This window comes from Ochlerotatus camptorhynchus, unplaced genomic scaffold (assembly GCF_037179485.1).
Source record: "Ochlerotatus camptorhynchus isolate MF236.1 unplaced genomic scaffold, CSIRO-AGI_Acam_v1.1 ptg000375l, whole genome shotgun sequence".
Classification (NCBI taxonomy): domain Eukaryota; kingdom Metazoa; phylum Arthropoda; class Insecta; order Diptera; family Culicidae; genus Ochlerotatus; species Ochlerotatus camptorhynchus.
In genome coordinates, this window is record NW_027040863.1 from 240,123 (window position 1) to 257,146 (window position 17,024).

Consider the following 17,024-nt stretch of genomic DNA (forward strand, 5'->3'; position numbering starts at 1 on the left):
CTATTTGATCAAATACACAATACCGATATTCTCATAACGACAAGTTCAAACGAATTGTTCCGTATCAACTAACATTTTTTTCTTTTCTTTGCTAATTTTAGAATTCACTGATTCACTTCATGCGTAATATAACTCTTTTTTATAATTTTAAGCATACGTCCCAACGCTTTACACCTGCTTAACTAAGATCTATTTTGAACACTTCTCCAGCTGGGTACTGCGGAGTCGATCGATTTTATTTTGCAAGCCAATGGAAAACTGCCTTAAATTTTCCTCAAGTTTAAAACTGTTTTGCTCTTACTCAGTTGATTCCCGCCAAAAGTTCTGAGCTAGGAGTGCTCGAGCCACCATGACTCTATCAATGTTTGTAAACATATATGTTTCGCCAAAGTTTTACTGCATTGCAAACTCAGCGGAGTCATAAAAAACGATGCTGGTTTTTATACTTTCATCATAAAAACCTGCTGATTTTTGCCTTTGAGATTAAAATTTTGTCATTATTATGAGATTACAATGCTTTACGATGAATAAGAATAGTAACTGCATTTGTTGCTTTTCAATTTTTGGCTCCCGTTTGACAGTTCGAACTGGCTCCCAGTCCCAAGTGACAAGTACATTAATAGAAAATTCGTTTATTATTCAGTTCCAGCCTGGATCTGGTATCAAGATTGGGTCTGATTTTTTTTCTGACAAACGTCAGTTTGCTGGTTTGTTTATAAAACCTAGCTCAGGTTGAGGTTCGCACTGACAAAAAGTTCGGTTTCGCACTGGGTTGAAACTGGTTGTTGCAACCCCGATAATAAACGAATTCGCTATAAGTGAGTCCTACAGTACTACAGTTCTGCAGTTAATAATTGCTTACTTGCATTCGTATACTGTGTGCATACCAGATGGCCAAGGATGATGAGAAAATTTACTCGATCAAATTGGAGCTAGAAACCACCGGCTGTACCATTAGGTTAGGTTATCGGGAAACTCCTATTTTAAACCATACCCATATTATGATCACCACGAGGATCACTATAAACTTTATTTTTGACAACATTACACGGTAGTCCAGAATGGGAATTTTGCAGGAACGATGCGCTTAAAAGTGTCTTCTACAAAGTTGTTCCTTACAGTTAACCCTAATTTTGTTGTTGTCAATTAATACTATGGTGGTTCTTATTATCATTGCAGAAATAAAGGTATAAATTTTGGAAAAAGTTGTAACTTAGCTTATTCCAAACAACTTTGTTTAAGAAAACTTTGATGTATCTCTTGAACTTATTGATTAAGAACAATTTTCCTTAATTGACTTAGGGTGTCTGTAAAAGAAACAGTGCTATATTTTTTTCATTAAACATTTCTCAGCAAAGTTTTCTCGGGATAACTTTTAGAACTTTTGAAGACGTAATTTTTGGTGCGTAGTTCTCTAATAAAAATAACCATAAAAGAGAGCTTAACGACATTTTCGGGGTATCATCCAAACCACCTTCTTCACGATAGCTCTGTCAATTCGGCAGTTGTCTTTGAAGGACGCCCCGAACGCTTAGCTGGTGAGATAGAACCACGCTTTTTGTACATCTGCACAAGTCTAGCGACCGTATCTTTGTGAAGCTGGACAATACCAGCAATATCACGGTAGCTTTTTCCAGTTTTGTGATGTTCAATAATCAAATTTCGGATACTGATCGAAATTTGATCTTTTTTGGGCATTTTTAAACAAATAACTTCCCATTTTGAACATAAAACTGAAATTTTGAGCACGAAAACTTCAAGAGCACTAAATGACAGATAGACACAATGTTTACATTTGATAAAGTTGCAGAATACACACTAAAACTCTGTAAAACACACTTAAAGCATAGTATCCGTTTGGGAGTGGATAAACTTTTTTTGCGTAATTTTTTACCATTTTTCATAATTTATCACATGAAATCTCAAGAAAAGATATAAACGCCGTATTTTCAATGGCAATGTGATAAATAAACATAAATTGATAAATCATGGAGGAACAATCACATCATTTTTCAACAGTAATAACAGTTTTGTACTAAATAGATAATCTTTTAATGATTCTTTCATTTGTGGTGCTAAAGTAGTAGGATTCATATGGTGCACTGAATTTGTGCTCCTATTTGGTATAATAATCACCATAAATGTTGAACCGCATGCTTTGAATCATATATTGGTTCAAAATTGTAATAAAGTCGTCTTATTTTCAATATACAACAATATCAGCTATTGTTACAAACATTGATCATGATTTCACATCAAACATCGGTTTTATTCCCACAATAAAATATTTCTCAATATTAACTATCATCCAAATAAACCCAACCAAATAAACCTTAAAAGTTGTCAACATGTTTCGTGTATCATGTTTTATCAACTTCTTCAGTAGCGATTTATGCGGTTGTAATATAGTTTTGTGGTAGTCATCAAAAGGTTGTTAAAACTTTCTGACCAGGAGGAGGTTTTATGCTTTCATTTTTATCAACCACGTGTAGAGTGTGATAAAACTGACCTATGCTCCTTAGGTGGTTCGCATATCAAGTTTTAATTATTGCCTTAAATCTGGGCATATTGGCCATGACATGGCTTTATAGCTGTTGAATCATACTATATGCCCAGGGAAGTCGAAAAATTTTCCTACCCGAAAAATTTCTAGACCGGACCGGGATTCGAACCCAGCTACCCAGCGTGGTCTTTATAAATTATCAATATTTCGAAAAAAAATGTAGATTCAAGTTATAACACTATCGCCGTCTTTTAAATTCACTATCTTGGCGGATAGATGGCGGTAGTGTTTAAAGGGTGTACACAGTTAAATTTCATCACTTAGAAGTACTCGCCAAAAATAAATCTCTCAACCGATTGGCATGAAATTTTCAGGGAATATAATACTATACATAAACTTGGCTTACTCTATTTCTTCACCAAATCCAAATGCCCGAGCTTTCTTCTTAATTACACCCATAAGGTTTTGTACAACGGTTGAATCGACATTTTTTCTGCTTTCAACCATGATTTCAACATTTCCTGCTCCGCAGTGCCAACTTTAGGATGCTTACGGAGTTCGTGCTTCATTAGGGCTCAGTATCACTCCAGAACAAAAATTGAAGTAACGTTGTGTGATTTGAGAAACGGAGGCACTCATTCATGTAGACTTGGCCATTTACGGTTGCAGTTGTTACGAAAGGCTTGCTCCGTTTTCCGCACGAACAAATCGTCTGTCACATTATGAATTTCTTGGTGAACTTCGACACTTTCTGTTTCCTGAGGGACTCTGAAACATCGAACTTGTCTTTCGCAGTCACATTCTGGTTTCCCGCAATTTGTTTGAAGTCCGCTTTTACGTATGTTTTATCGTCCATCATACAGCAATGTGGATTGTGTGTACAGCTAGCGGTCCTATTCTGTCGTTCATTGTATGAATGAACGTAGTCCTCTTTGTTTCTTGGCTTTCTGCATGAAACTTTTTGTCAAGTGCAGTTTTCTCGTAGCATCCCGAACGCAATAGTTGGGTTTGCGTTTGAAGGCAGTAACCACTCGCTGGATCTTCAACGCAGTATGGAACACTTTGTCTTGCACTCACTTCCCAAGTAACCAAAAGTTCTGATAAAAGGCTATTTGTGACTTAAGCAGCTTGGTTGAAGGTGGTCTATAGAATTCTAAGCAACCTCATTTTTAAGTCATTATAAGAACTTGAAAGTTCCGGACCATAATTGAAGAGCATTCTAAGCAGCTTCTGTCGGAACTTGAACGGAACTTTTAGAAAATAATTTAAAAAAAGCGAAAAAAAAAGGTTTTTGTCCTCTACACTAATTCTATATTAAGTTCTGAAACTATGGAACTTGAAAGTTCTGTTGGAACTTTATTTGAACTTTATGGAACTTGAAAGTTCTGTCGGAACTTTATTTGAACTTTATGGAAGTTGAAAGTTCTGTCAGAACTTTATTCGAACTTTATGGAACTTGAAAGTTCTGTCGGAATTTTATTTGAACTTTATGGAACTTGAAAATTCTGTCGGAACTTTATTTGAATTTTATGGAACTTGGAAGTGATTTTAATCGTTGAATGTGGAACTTTTGGTTATTTTGGTTGCTTCCGATCGACAGTGAAACGATCTCCGAAACATTTTATGTCACGAAAAACAGTAGATTATTGGATTCCCCACATCTTTCCGATGGCTCGGTGCGAAATATGCGGTTTGTTAAGGTGAGTGCGCGCTGTTCCTTCTACTCCATTTTCAAAACTACTAGAAATTTCACAATGAAACTCACGCAGTGTAAACAATACACGCTGAGGCAATCTCACCCAAAATTTCTTTGAAATTAACCAAAAAATGCTGCAAAATGTTACAACTTTTTAAAAGTGATGCAATTTAACAGTGGACACCCTTTAAACGTCAAACGCCTAGGCAGTTAATCAACAGGTGGCAATGTTACCAAAGAAGAAAACTTTAAATTTACTGTTAATTGCTTATTCGTTGAAAAGTATCCGAGTGCTATGTTTGTTTGTCTGTGGTTCAAGTATATAGAAAACAATGTATGCTCCAAAATTGCATAAAGAAACATTTTCAGGCTTTAGGGAAAATTTATCGCTCCGAAAATAAAAATAAAATATTTTTGGCTCGTTTTTATTTTCTTAAAATATTGGTGAAATTATCAAATATCCAAGAAAACCAGTTTCTTCCGTAGATTACTGACAAAAATAACATGTAAAAACGTTCTATCTCATCATAAAAAAAGTTGGACTAAGAAAAACCGAAAAGTATTTTTTTTTGATGATGACTAACAAAAAAAAAATGCACCTGAACAACATTTCGTATTACTCCATCACTATTGAGAAATGATGAAATATTCGATTTTTTTACAGTTGTCATTCTCTTGCATTTATCGCAAGGATCCGACTCTAATTGAAAGGTTCCGCTATTTATACCCTTCGGAGTGTTGAAACACCCTCCAAAGGCGCGCCTCTTTGTCAGTCAAAACTGGATTCCTTAGCCAAAAAATTAAGGAATGACACCGATAATGACCATGCACCAGAACCCTAGTCTTAACCACTTCAAACTAGGGAACAACGAATAGAAGATTAGGAATCACATATATGAAGACAAACTAACACATTTTTTCCTTGTTTAAAGATCATCCTCGGTGGACAAAGCCGAGTCTTGTCACTATCAACAAGGCATAAAAAGTAACAAGGACTAAGATTTGTTCCTTGGATTACTGAAAAATGCTGTTCTCCTAGTTTGAAGTAATCAGAACTAGGAATCGATAGTAGATCTTACATCCCGTAACGTAGGTGATCTACTCACGTTACGGGGCAGGCTCATGGACTTGAATAAACATTCTTTCAAGAGAATTTCTATGAGAATTTAAGAATGGCGATTGATTTTCTGAAGAAAATTCCTAAAAAGAAAGAATCACACAGCCTTAATTCCTAAGAGAGTTTCAAGTTTATTCTGATAATAATTTCATGGGCTTTAGATGAATTATGCGAAGAATTTCATGGAAGGTATGAGTAGAATTACATGGTAATACAGAGGAAAATTTCAAAGAAATTTTAAAGAGACTTTCAGGAAAATACCGAAGAAAATTCCTTGGGATGATTCCAATGGATTCCTTCGAAATTTAAATTACAATTCTAGGAGAAATCTGACCACAGAATTGATGTAGCATGGTCGATATTACACCCATTTTCCTGAACACTGTTCACAAAATTTTGTAAGACGTGTTTCTCAGCAACCACAACACCAGATTTAACAAACGCGGCGACAAACGAAAGAACGTTATTGCATATTTTTAGGATTGGTCAATTGGATCCGGAAATCTGGCCAGATTATCTACGATTCTAGACCAAAAATCATTTTAAAAAAGCAGAAAACCGAAAAAAAAAATTGCAAAAAAGTTCTACGATTTTCAGTAGATAAAGGGTGATACGGTCAAAATTTGGTCAATATCAACTTGACGTATTTCTTTCAATTTTGCATTTAAAAAACCTGAACACCCCTCATTTTGAAGGTGTGTGTGTGTAGAATGTTGCTCCTATTTTGATTTTGGAATTCACTCTTCAGTTGTCAAAATGCCGTCCAAGCAAGAAGAGCAGCGTATCAAAATTTTGCTCGCGCATCGCGAAAATCCGAGCTACTCGCACGCAAAGTTGGCAAAATCGCTAAAAGTTGCCAAATCAACCGTTACAAATGTAATTAAAGTGCTTGGGGAACGTTTGTCGACAGCCAGGAAGTCTGGATCGGGGGGAAATCGAAAACCGGAAGCCGCTGAGACGACAAAGAGAGTTGCCGGTAGTTTCAAGCGAAACCCTAACCTCTCTCTCCGAGATGCCGCAAATAAGCTGGGTGTATCGTCTACAACCGTGCATCGAGCCAAAAAACGAGCCGGACTATCGACTTACAAGAAGGTAGTGACTCCAAATCGCGATGATAAACAAAATACGACGGCCAAAGCGCGATCCCGGAGGCTGTACACGACGATGCTGACGAAGTTTGACTGCGTGGTAATGGACGACGAAACCTACGTCAAAGCCGACTACAAGCAGCTTCCGGGACAGGAGTTTTATACGGCAAAAGGAAGGGGAAAGGTAGCAGATGTTTTCAAGCACATGAAACTGTCAAAGTTCGCAAAGAAATATCTGGTTTGGCAAGCCATCTGTACCTGTGGCTTGAAAAGCAGCATTTTCATAGCTTCCGGGACTGTCAACCAAGAAATTTACGTGAAAGAGTGTTTGAATAAATGTCGCTGCCTTTCCTGAAGAAACACGGTTGTTCCGTACTGTTTTGGCCGGATTTGGCATCTTGCCATTACGGTAAAAAGGCCATGGAGTGGTACGCCGCCAACAACGTGCAGGTGGTTCCCAAGGACAAGAACCCTCCCAACACGCCAGAGCTCCGCCCAATTGAGAAATACTGGGCTATTGTCAAGCGGAACCTAAAGAAGACCAAAAAAACTGCTAAGGGCGAGCAGCAGTTCAAGGCAAACTGGCTTTCTGCGGCGAAGAAGGTGGACAAGGTAGCTGTACAAAATCTGATGGCAGGGGTCAAGCGTAAGGCCCAGCAATTCGGATTTGGAAAAGCGGAAGCCTAACTGAATATTTTTCCTGAATTTTATACTAATTGAACTTGAAAAAGAAATTTAATTTGATTTTTTAAATAAACGATTTCACCGATTTACACGCGTTTTCCCTTGACCAAATTTTGACCGTATCACCCTTTACTCTACTGAACTTCTTCACAAGTGGAAATAGAAAGTCAAGTCTTCATGAAGTTTGCAACTAGAACTATGAAGCGTTCTAGATGTAAACTTCATGAAGACTAGTTGACTTTCTATTTCCATTTGCGCCATTCTCCCCTAGGAAGTCATAAAATAATGGAAAAGTAAAGTGAAAATTTCATATAACATTGTAAGGATGCAATTTTTTGTTTTTTTAGAACATCATGGACTGAACAAATGAATCAATAATAAGTTATGATCGATAAACTAAATTGGAGGAAGTTACCATAAAAAATGCTCCTTAACTTTGAAAATACTGGACTACCATAGTTAAAAAAAAAATCTCGCCTTACAAATTGTAATACTCCAATTACAAAAAAAGGAAATAATAGAAGTCGACAGGAATCTGACTCAAATAAAAAATAAATTTTTAAATAGATGGTAATCTTTCACGTTGGCTCTATGCACCTATGCAGGAATGTGCAGGATGCATAAGTGTGTGAATGAGAATTTGCAAAGCCAAAAGAAACAATGAAAAAATCATAGGTGGGACAATCTCTCAAGGTCCAAGCTGCACGCAGTCAGTCAGTGCTGGAAAATTTCATAACCGTCAAGCCTGAGACCAAATCGAATACTAAATGTGATGTTGTGATGTTTATGTATTTTATTACTCAGGTTACTCTCATTTTGGTCAAAAATGAGAGCAAAGCATTCTCAGTAAATATCAAATGGAATTCTACTGTCAACGAGACTGTCAATGAATAGCAAAATGAAGGCTCATGTATACGAGAGTGAGAGCAAAACTTTGAAATTTTGCCAATTATGTTGGAAAATTACAGCAAAACGAAAACTATATGATTTAATTTATCATATCAATTTTATTTTGAAAACAAAACTTGTTTTCAAGTGCATTCATTGCTCGACTTTGCTCGGGAAGAGAAAATGAAACAACAGGTTTTATTTCTCATTATCATTAGACTATGCTACGTATCATGATGATATAATGTTTCAATGACAATACAGTGTGTAATCATTAATGTGAAGATATCATCATGATTTCTATCGTGTAAACAATTTTATTTGTGACAGAGATTTTACTATAAAAATCTAATGACATTTTTCAATGAAAAGAACATTTGCCAACCTTAGTATTACCCGAAGTTTCCTATAAGTAGTAAAGGAGCCCCACTTCATGCAAAGTTCATGACAAATATATAAACTTAAATTTTTTAATTGCTTGTTGGACGAACCAGACAATACTATCGTACCTCTGAGTAACCACGAACTGTACGCGGATTTTTTTTTATAAAAATAAATTAAGTGAGCGGTAGGTATTTGTTGAACCGAAAAAAAATCTGCCACCAGCGTATGTACACATAACAAATCGTAAATGTCACACCATATGAAACTGCTAGGTGATTCAAGTCCGACCTTGCTAATTGCCTGGCGACGGGTAACATTTATTTGTCTAACTATGGCGCACTACACCCCGACAGAAAACGACAACGAGTTACTTTCACTTCACCGGTTTCGTTCCTTCTTGAATGTAAGAAGCAGCAACATGAAACATCACATTGGCACCCAACGAACAGTCCAATAGATAGTGATCGATTTGCCTATTTTTGGCTAGAAGCCCAACGGACCGGTTACGAACTAGGCAAACGCCCATGCTCAGCTCGACATGATCGTAACCGATTATGGTGGTAAAGTTGCCAACGGTAGCGGGGGCAACAATCTGATACATTCCGATTCATTCTACATGCAAAAACAGGCGAGTTTGAGTGTGAAGATTATTTTTTCTATTTTCTACCATGACATTTTTTAATATAAAATTCACTTATATACAATCAACAGGAACAATTACGCAGAAGACGTGAAGAGGAGGAACGAATAGCTGCTCAGAATGACTTTCTGCGGAACAGTCTCAGGAGTTCACAGCGATTACGGGCTTTGCAGGACAACCCGGTTGTTGAGAAACCCGCTAGTGGCGTTGAAAACGAAGCCTACATAGAAGATGAAGAACCGGAGAAAATTATCGGTAAGAGCGCCATACATGAAAGTAGTCCACATACAAGATTCCAAATTGTATAGATTTTTCAGGATATGGAGAGCTAGTATCAGCTTTGCAGCGATTACAGGGTCACCTCAATAAGCATGGCTTGGCCGCACTCGCTGGTAGAGTTACAGCGGCCCAAAGTCTGCTTTTGGGTCCCGGCATCGCACGTGCTCTCGCTGCTCGCACAGCTGTTCTGGAAAGGCGGAGACCACGTATACAGAATCCCATTTGCTCAAATGCACAGGCACTGGCTAAGGACGTAAGTTTTCGTATGATCAATTTTACTAAGTGGTCATTTACTGAATATCAATTCTACTTGCAGTGTGTTGAATCCCTGGCCCAGTCAAGTACACCAGCTGCAATAGAACTATGTGATCTGCTCTCAACGTACGAAATGGAGGGACTGCTTCTGGCACAAGATCGCATTGCGTCCACAACCGATCGTTCGCCAGCATACGGTGTCAGTGCAGTCAGTCAGAATCCCACGGTGCCATTGCCATTGAACAATAACACGATGACCAGCGCTACACCGGTCAAACCGACATCAGTTTTGCCATCTATTCCAAATAATACTAGCCTAGTTAATAACAATAACAATAATATAGCAAAGGTAACTGATCTTCTTTCTCTTTCATAGACATATGTTAATCAAAGTTGTACATTCCAGCGTGAACCTATGAGTGTTCCTCTCGGTGTTTTGCGGGATGGTAGTCAGGATCATATAAGAATAATACAGATCGAGAAATCGTCGGAACCACTTGGAGCTACTATACGGAACGAGGGGGAAGCAGTAGTGATCGGTCGGGTCGTACGGGGTGGTGCCGCGGAAAAATCTGGCCTTTTACACGAGGGTGACGAGCTGCTTGAAGTGAACGGTATTGAAATGCGCGGAAAGTCAATAAACGACGTATGCGCTCTACTCAGTGCAATGACTGGAACTTTGACGTTTCTTGTTGTGCCAGCCAGTAGACCTCCATTAGATCCGGTTATACGGGGAGGGACGCGTTCCGGGTCGTGTGCTGTATTGCACGTCAGAGCACACTTCGACTATGATCCGGAGGATGACCGGTATATTCCCTGTCGTGAGCTTGGCATTAGCTTTCAGAAAGGAGATGTACTCCACGTGATATCTCGTGATGATCCCAACTGGTGGCAAGCGTATCGTGAGGGTGAGGAGGATCAAACTCTTGCTGGTCTAATACCTAGCCAATCGTTCCAGCATCTGTGCGAATCCATGAAGTTAGCCAACGCAGGTGAGGTTGGTCTAAGGGCACGCAGGGATGCTAACGGCAAAGCGGGTGGTTTTACGCTACTCTGTGCCCGGAAGGGACAGAAAAAGAAAAAGAAGGCAAGCAGTGAACACGGCTACCCACTGTATGCTACAGCCACGGCAGAAGATCCTGAACCTGAAGAGATCCTCACGTACGAGGAAGTAGCCCTGTATTATCCGCGTGCGTCACACAAACGACCTATTGTGTTAATTGGTCCGCCCAACATTGGACGACACGAGCTTCGACAACGACTGATGGCTGATTCGGAAAGATTTGCTGCTGCCATTCCTCGTAAGGCTGTTGCTAATTCTGGCCTGGCAAGCGTTTACATTAACATATTTGCCTTTTTTTAACAGATACATCTCGTCCCCAACGTGAGGGTGAAATTCCTGGACAAGACTACCACTTTATCTCGAGACAACAGTTCGAAGCGGATATACTGGCTAGAAAGTTTGTCGAACATGGAGAGTATGAGAAGGCCTATTATGGTTAGTATTGTGTTGTTAGTATGAAGTTCATGGAAAAAACATCAGTGGGTGGATAATATCACCAACCGTACTATTCGTGGCATCACAACCACAAAAAATAAATTTAAAAAAAAAAACAGTTGAAATCGTCATCTCATCAACTTGAGGTTGAAAAAACTGAAAATTAACCACTTAACCTGGGCCCAGGGCAATTACTGCCAACTTTCCTGATTTCCTTGTTGAGCCTACGCCGCAATGAGTCCTTTGGTCTGCCTCTGCTGCGATGTTCTGCCGATTTCCAATCCGAAATTCGGATTATGGTGAACTGAATTGAGAACAGTACACAGTAGAATAATGCCTCACCAATTGTCGTACACAGCCAGATCTCCTTTGACCTTCACTAAGACCGTATATACCGTAAGTATACCGTCAACCGAAAAAGTCGTGGTGTCCCAGATATTGCAGAATAATTGATACAAAATTTGTGCTGTTAGCATGGGGTCAGCTTTGAGTATCTCTGGTGATATGTGAACTACCCGGGGGAGCCTTGAGGGATTCAATGCTCTTGATAGTTGCTTCTATCTCCTGCAATGACGGATGCTTGGATCTGATGGGAGTCATGCGCCGTACCCTTGGTGGATCATGCCAAGATGTCGATACCTGTTTGGCTGTCGAAACATGAAGAAGTTGTTGAAATTACTCACACAAACATTTCAGCAGGTTGTTGGGTCGGTAAGCAACTGTCCAATCACAACTTTCACAGGAATCCTTGAATTTGTTGCCACCAACTCCTCTTCATCGGCCAGGGAGACCACCCACGCTCGCTTGTTAAGTCTACAAGTGGGCTCTACTTCCTTCTGAGCCGAGTACCGTTGGTGCTTTTTTATCGCTCCTCGATCTCCGCCAGGTTCCATCCGTGATCCACTGCACAGTGGTCCAGAATGGAGATTTAGGTGGAAGGATACGTTTTGAGCCTAAAATTAAAATTTTAGACTAAAAGTGTATCCTACAAAGTTGTTCCTTCTAACTATGCCCTCATTTTTATGACAATGAATTCTAAGGTGGTTGAACTGTCCGATTTAGAGCTATTTTCTGGAATTGAGTTAGGGTGTCTAAAAAAACACTTGTTTTGCTCTAGTTTTCTTATTTCAAACTTCTCAGCAAAGATGTTTTCAAATAACTTTTAGATCTTTTAAGGTGCAAATTTTTGCAGCACAGTGCTTGTCGATATCTTTCGCCGATAAAGAGTTATTGACGTATCGTCGTAGAACTACGTCTTTGTTGACTATACTGTGGTGCAAATAAAAAAATATGTGTGGTGAAATAGTGTTAGGTTTTAAACGCTTGTAACTTTGTCATTTATAGATGAAATTAAATTCCAAATATGCCAATCGATAGGATATTACTTTACAAATCTACTTAAATAAATACTTTTTTAATTTTTCATAAAAATAACTTTTGAAAAATGTACAAATGATAATTTCATCACTGTTTTCGTGACATAAACGATTTTCCCAAACCCAGTCGTCATAATCGAGTACCACTTGGTTGCACATCGTTCTGCTTGAACCTGAAAAAGAAATAAAACAACGCTGCTGCCGAGCCTCTGCTCATTACCGCTTCGGACGGCGTGGCACTGGGTCCTGCACACGGTAAGAAAAAAGTATCCAACGGCCAGTTCACTTTTACCTACTGTTGACTAGTTTGCCTCCTTTTCTCCTTCTAATGTTGTCAAAAACGGAGGAGCAAAACCACCCAACAGGGGTAGTAAAGTGTGGGAACCCAACGTTGAGTATAATCATATTTACCTACTGTTGGGTACAACTAACTTACTTTTGGTTAAAAGGCTAGTGGAAAATTCCATACGAACTGCACACAAGTAAATGAAAATTACTTTGACCCGCTTTACCTACTTTTGGGTTCCTCCACTATAGTGCCGAAATGAGTGAACCAAACCTAATTTTTGGAACTTTTGTCTAACCGTGCAGTAAGCAGGAGCAAGTCAGCGGTTAAAGGTGGATCACCTTGACAACCAAGGGGTGGAAGGGACTTGGGTCCCATAGTTGAAACGCGGCTACGGTACCTAATACGAAACGCGGAACAATTATTTTTGCAAAACAACACCCCTCCCCGCCCTCCCCCATAGCGACAACCTGAAAAAGGCATGGACTTAGACGATCACTTTTTTACGGGGAAATAATTGTTAAGCAAACTACAATTAAGTAACAAAAAAAAGTTCAATTCCGTTAAATTTTTACCCGCTTACTACCACTGCCCAGTGAGCAAAAACATTCAAATTTGAAAAAAAAAATCGCTCACGATTATTTTGATGATATACTGTTGGTGATTTATCACCAACTGACTGTAAAACATATCTGGTACCTCTATATATGCAATTAGATTAACATCCAAAGTCCATGCTTTTTTGCATAAATAAAACGACGGGAAATCCTGTCAAGGGCGGGGCTTAGAAAGTATTTGTTTTGCCGAATATGCTAAGGAGAGACGTCGGATGTTAACCTAAATACATATACCGTGCATGGTAGAGAAAGAAGCTTTATCTACTGTTTCCAATTAACGCAATTACTCAGAAGTGCTTGTGTGATTACGAACCCACGTTTCAATAAAATCTAATTTTAAAACATTATTCATTCTTTAGTATTAATAGACACTAGAAAGTTAGACTTTTTCACCAAACACACATTTTTCATGTCCATATGTTATATTCATAGATAAAACACGCAATACATTTAGACGCAGTGCGAAAATAACATAAATAAGTGCAACCAAAATCCATTACCCTACACCTTGGCAAGTTGAAACGCGTGGAGAAGTTGAAACGGTAGATGTATCTCTTAGCGAAATTCAAAAACTGAATCCCCCTAATTTTCAATTAATGTTGTACTAAGCACCTACTTATTAGAAACCAAACGTTTGATTTGAGAAAAGTCACAGTATTCTATTTTGCATCATTCTACGAACACGCTGTAAACTGCATAATGATGATGCATGATAATTTTATGTTAGGGTTGTCCTCCAAATTGGAAAACAAAAACATATGAACCCACATTTTGATCAATATTGAATTGAAAGTATCGTCTTCTGATAAGGAAAACAACTGCCTGTTGCGTCATCATAAAATACAACCTTCACTCTCTTCTCTGCTTTAGACACCTAATTTAAAACTAACGATGGTACCTACTACTGAAAATAATTAATGTATTTTTTAGCAATTGTTTAATCCCACAACATGCATGGCGTCTTTGTGGACTACTCCAAAATATATAACGGCTTCTTTGAATTTTCATAATTTATTACATTCCAGGAAATATACTTGAACCAACATTGAACCATAACCGAAACATTGAAATACTTGAAAAATTTAAGATAAAGTATATTAGTAAAAAATGTATGACATACATCAACTTTGCGTAGTTCTACGTCATACTGCGGTCGTGTCTAGGACACAACATTTTAATTTTTTTTACTATAATTGGGTATATCTTTTTTTATTAGAAGAGATACAGACAACAATTTTTCCAATTAAACTTTAAAAGAGCTTTAAAAGTCTTTCGGATGGATTTGATGAAATTGGTGGCTGAAATTTAGAACAACATTTTTTGCAACACTCCAAGATTACACAACAGCCACTTGAATGCCTATTTTTCCGGTAGGCTGCTCGCGAGATACATGTTCCCACCAATGACGTTCGGATATTTAGTTAGAGAAAAAGAGGATGAATTTACCTTTTAGTTGCCATCACGCTAATAAAAATAATGATACGAAGGGGGAATTATAGACAATAAAACTGATAAAATAAGATCAATACTAATGCATGTAAGGTACACCGATGACAACGACGTTATCAGCAGTATTACGTATCGCACTTACCCCGTGGTCCCACTTGCCCGGTGTAATTTATTTATATATGGAGGGGGGTTGACGAGTTTTTAATTGCATGAGGACTACATAGAGACAGAGAAGGTCTAAAATCTCTCCAAAACATAGTTTACGTTGTTTATGAATAGCCACTAACTGATGAGAAAAAAAAATTAACATAAACGTTTTATTCTCAGGTACATCCTTGGAGGCCATTCGAGCAGTGGTGGCCAGCGGTAAAATTTGCGTACTCAATCTCCATCCTCAGAGTCTGAAGCTCCTGCGGTCTTCAGATCTGAAACCTTATACTGTCCTGGTGGCACCACCAAGTTTGGAGAAGCTTCGCCAAAAGCGAATACGGGCTGGTGAACCGTATAAGGTATGTTATTTAGTATTTTAAATTGCATAGTGACAGAGGTTTTATAACAACCATCTCTTCTGCTTCTGTTTCAATAGGAAGAGGAACTGAAGGAAATTATTGCGACGGCGCGCGACATGGAAGCACGATGGGGCCACTTGTTTGACATGATCATCATCAACAATGACACGGAACGGGCCTACCATCAGCTGCTCGCCGAGATAAACTCACTCGAACGAGAACCACAATGGGTGCCAAGTAGCTGGCTGCATAACTAATTTAGGTCAGTGATCCATTTGCTACTAACATTTATTTTTTGTTGTTTGTAAAGAAAAAAAAAACACTATCGTTTAAGTCTGATACTGATTAAGGAGCGTACAGATAAATTATCGTAATTTATGTAAGTAGATACCTAGGGAAAACACATTCCATAGAAGAACAAACATGTCCATGCATGCATATATTACACTTGGAATGATGAAAATTGATGATTGCTGAAAATCAAAACACGTTTATAGGAGTATGCAAATAAAATCCAATTAATAGATAAGCAACGTTGTTATTTTCGTTTTTAAAACAGAGTATAAAAGATTTATTTTATATCTAGATTATTTCTTGTAAAAATACATAGAAGGATTGTTTTATATGTAAATTTTATTTATCTGTCCATATTCTTGTACAATTATGGAGAAAAAACTGAACACAATAAAAGCAATTTCTAAATGTTAAAAAAAAAACTTAAAAATAGTCAAACTCAAAAACCCCTTACATGATTCAATAAACGTAAACGCATTACAATATTCAATCTTAACAGAGAAAAAACAAAATCGATACATTCATAGATCCAGTTCGAAAAAATGTATAAGAACAACAAAAAATTATTCGTGTTCACAATTTACTCTAAAAAAAAAGGAACATCATACTAGCGAGATAACTAGCAGTAACAAATTGAATGAAAAGGAAAATACATAAGAAAAAAGTAAATCCAGCTTAAATTCATCCACAAAGAGTTAAAAACGATATTTTTGATACGTATTCAAGTGAAGTCGAAAATCGTTTGCAGTTAGCTGCCGATTAGTTTGCGACATTAAAGTACATTCTCTCCGGTCCGATTAAACCGCCTTCGAAAACAAAAAAAAACAAGAAATGGAATCAAGAAAATATTATTACGCTCAATATTATGCATGTATAGTCGTAATAACGAATAATAAACCACCAGAGAAAAAAAAAAGATTGATAACCAACAAAACATGGTGCAATGATTTTTATTTAATCCGAAACTGACCTCTACTACTAACCTACATATACCACAACGTTTCTGAAACCGCGATGTGTATGACAAAATGTATTAATAATTATGCACTTGGTACCACCAATGGTTGAAAGTTTAGATAGTAAACTAACTAAACTAACTGCGGTTAGCACATTACATTAAATCATTATGTAGGATTGGATTACTATTAAAATCGCATTGTCTTTCAATAACTTTCTTGACCCCGCATCCAAGTGACCGTAACACAACGATTGTTCGGTAGCTGCATCCCTGGCTGGAAGGTAAAACATTTTATCATCCCAATATTTCCATCAATAGTTAGGTACAGCAGATAGTAACCCCAACCTGGTACTATTAACGATATTATCGAGATCGTGTGGTCGTTTCCCAAACATGAATCAGCGAACTAAGATTCTGTTTCTCACGGTCACCAAAGCGGATTGAAGATTAACGATTGAATAGATCCAGTCCGCATCGTGCTCTCTTGCCGTGCGGATCTATTT

The 17,024-nt window shown here is 38.0% G+C and overlaps 1 protein-coding gene across 2 annotated transcripts in view; it reads left to right on the forward strand.

The window, feature by feature from the left end:
- The window catches only part of sdt (stardust), a 128,354-nt gene extending 111,875 nt beyond the window's left edge, over positions 1-16,479 (forward strand). For both annotated transcript variants that reach the window (XM_065232815.1, XM_065232816.1), the window contains exons 9-15: positions 9,072-9,255; positions 9,318-9,532; positions 9,596-9,883; positions 9,941-10,835; positions 10,901-11,032; positions 15,088-15,269; positions 15,347-16,479. In XM_065232815.1, the coding sequence (XP_065088887.1) occupies positions 9,072-9,255; positions 9,318-9,532; positions 9,596-9,883; positions 9,941-10,835; positions 10,901-11,032; positions 15,088-15,269; positions 15,347-15,526 (2,076 nt within the window). In that variant the 3' untranslated portion in view covers positions 15,527-16,479. The remainder of the gene's footprint in view (positions 1-9,071; positions 9,256-9,317; positions 9,533-9,595; positions 9,884-9,940; positions 10,836-10,900; positions 11,033-15,087; positions 15,270-15,346) is intronic.
- The last annotated feature ends 545 nt before the right edge of the window (positions 16,480-17,024 follow it).